Source organism: Anser cygnoides, chromosome Z, assembly GCF_040182565.1.
Source record: "Anser cygnoides isolate HZ-2024a breed goose chromosome Z, Taihu_goose_T2T_genome, whole genome shotgun sequence".
Taxonomy (NCBI): domain Eukaryota; kingdom Metazoa; phylum Chordata; class Aves; order Anseriformes; family Anatidae; genus Anser; species Anser cygnoides.
In genome coordinates this window covers 22374273-22377341 of record NC_089912.1, presented here as the reverse complement: position 1 = coordinate 22377341, position 3069 = coordinate 22374273, and the positions used below count along the sequence as shown (strand labels likewise).

The 3069-nt window shown below is 37.7% G+C and overlaps 1 protein-coding gene across 1 annotated transcript in view; it reads left to right on the top strand.

Moving 5' to 3' along the window:
• Positions 1-240: 240 nt before the first annotated feature.
• LOC136789121 (cilia- and flagella-associated protein 251-like) overlaps positions 241-3069 on the top strand; it is a 25118-nt gene continuing 22289 nt past the window's right edge. The window contains exon 1 of the mRNA XM_066988867.1: positions 241-313. Within this exon, the coding sequence (XP_066844968.1) occupies positions 241-313 (73 nt within the window). The remainder of the gene's footprint in view (positions 314-3069) is intronic.

Below are 3069 nucleotides of genomic sequence, written 5' to 3'. Positions count from 1 at the left end.
ACACAGCTTTTGTGTATGTTAGGATACTGCCTATATGTATTATTAATAAACCCACATATTAGCTATTCGAATATGTCAAATGATTGTAAAATAGAACAGTGGGGACAAGAAGGATTGAGACTGGTGCATTGCCAGATGTGTATTTATTCCAGCAGTACCATTGTGACCTTTTAATATCACATTATTTGCAACCTCTTCCAGCCAATAATTGTCTGAGGGGGAAAACGGAGCCTTTTCGACATGGAAAAGGCTTCTGTTACATTCAAGAAGCTGAAGCTTTCATCCATAGTATACGAATTCACAAAGATGTGTGGTGAATGTGTACGAGCAGCAAGAGAGACGGAACATATAAATTTGAGTTACTTTGACCTTTAATCCAAGAGACCAAGAAGAGAAATGCACTAGGAAGGCAGGTTTGTTGCTGTCTGGAGACTGATAAGCTGTAATAAAGGTGCACTCCATTGCAATTCATCCAAAGCTTGCACCACTATCATCCTCTTTTTTCGATTTTTGTTACCTCAAGTACTTATCTAAATCCCTTTCAATGCCAGCTTGAATGCACTTTGTATTCTCTCCAACTGTGACTGGTGCTGTCTGTGTGTGTCAGTGTGCTTCAGCATACACTCTTTCCTCTTGTTTGACAAGAACCAGTGCCAACACCTAATTAAGAATAAGCCATGGAGCTCTCTGCTCTATCTTTGTCAACCGCTATGTTCCCAGCTTTCTGCCTAGCTGAGCTTTTATGACACAAGTAGCATTTTGAATTCAGCCTACTCCTGGCCTCCTGGTTCCCAGCACAAGAACTAAATGGAACTTAAGGCAGGGGTTGATTTTAGAAACATTTATGGTAACACAGTCCAGAAATCTCTTCTGTCTCTTTCTGAAACACATGCTCATGTGCATAGATCTGTCTGTTCATATTGATATAACTAGATGTGGGATGCACATGTCCATCTGAATACAAACTGGTAATTTTTCAGATTACCTTCTGCCTCTGTTCCACCCTAACCCACACCCCCCAAGACTATTTCCTAGGAGATAATCAGAGGGGTCAGGACTGCAGGTTTCTTTTGCAAGTACTGTAACTAAAAATCTACCAATCTACCAGGATCCTAATTTAAGAGGATGGAAAACCTCTTGTTCAGACTCCTGTTGAGCTATTTTAAGTACTTTGTCTCAGTGATATAGTTATATTTAGGTCATAAAATAAGAAACTCTTTCAAAGGGTTAGCCATTTGATAAGTTTGAAAAACAGATTAACGTAACTGACAGGTGACTGACTACCAGAGAGCCAACTAAATGGTTACATGTAACAATTTTGTGGAGAGGTTTAAGTATATGTCTGCATAACTAAGTTAAATTACTTCAGAGATTCAGAGAACTTTTTTTTTTTTTTATCTGAGTCCAAGTAACTGAATCCAAACTCTGATCTAAGTTTTATACGAATCTGTGTAGCTTGACAGGCACACAGAAAAGCAAGCTGGTGTAGCTTGGCATAGAACTTGATTTAACTGATTTCCTTTGCAGTGGTGGGTTTGTCCCTTCTGTGAGCCTGGACAGTGCCAGTAGACTACGCTGTTCCAGTTTTAAGATGTCCCAGTTAGGTCCACTTCTGTTCACTGCTCTTACTTTGTCATTACCTTGTGAAGGAAGACAAGGAGTTTGTCAGGAATTCAATTCTCTGTACAGCTCCAAGCTGTCTTTGTGAAATCATCAACTGAACTGTTCCGTAGCTGATTTCTGGCGATGCTAGAGCAAAAGAGGACAGGAATGTTTTATTTACACTTTTGCTCAACCATGAGTGAAATCAGGCCAACTGCATCTCTGCCATACTTCATACAAGTACATAAAGACCTTGTCTTGTTGTTGATGCAGACTACAATACAACTAGCCAAAACACTTTTAATTGCCCGAGTATGACAATGAATCCTGTGTGGTTCAGACGGTCACTCTGCATTGAAAGAGGTGTTTCCTGAGGAACAGGTCTGTGGAAAAGCTGTTTAGAAATCAGGAAAACACAGAGAGTATTCATTACCTTTATCTTATATTTATTCGTATATTTATTTTATGTCAAGCAGCTCCCCAGCCAAAACAGCTGGAGGCTAAAAGTTAAAACGTGGCAGTAAGAGAGATTATAATGGACAGACATGCGTTTCATGCATTTCAGAGGAAAAAAAAAAAAAAAAAAAAGGATTCATTTGGCTACGTTATGAGCCTTGGAAAATTGTTCCTCATGTGAGCTCAGTACATTTAACAATGATAGTAAAATTAGTTTCAATCATGTTAAAATCTGGGAGTAACATAAATGAATTCCAAGGACTCTGTTCAAGCATAGCATGGAAAAGACATAGCATTACAAAGCGTAATGCCTAGACACTTTGAGTTCAAAAAAAAAAAAGCCAAATGCCCCCAAAAAATAAAAGTAAAAATAGAAATAAAAATAAAATAAAAAAATAAAAATGAAAGAAAAACAAACAAGATTATGTTGTTGTACTTGAGAAATAATAGTGTAGACAGATTTTAAACTGCTAGTTTTATTCATTACATAGTAATTATGAGTAAAACTAGTCTTGGTGATCAGCTTTTGTCTCCCAAGTGTAAACAGTGTAACCTTTTACTGCTTTACTGCTTTCCTGGAACAGTAGGTGTAAACATCCTGCTGCTGCTCACTAAAAATATTGAGAATTTTTATAACCTATTCTGCTTAATGTCTGCCAGGATTACTGGAGCAACCAGTTGTGTATGACAGGAAGCAGCCATCTTCATCTATTTTGCCACAGTACAAATAGGGTCTTATAAATCAACCTTGAATTCTAAACCCTATTTTCAGATACAACTGGAGTGTGTAGATTATAAAGATATTGAACTGTATGTGTACATTAACAGCTTTAAGCAGAACTGGCTTGAATTTTCACACAAAAATATAATTCTGAATTATCTTCCCTTCCCCTTCTGCACCCTATCATAAAGGACATACAAAGAACTCAGTGACAATTGCTTTGCCTCACTGTTTCGGTTCAGCTGTTGCAATAAAATTGCTGGTATGAACACAGCCATTGACTTGTGATG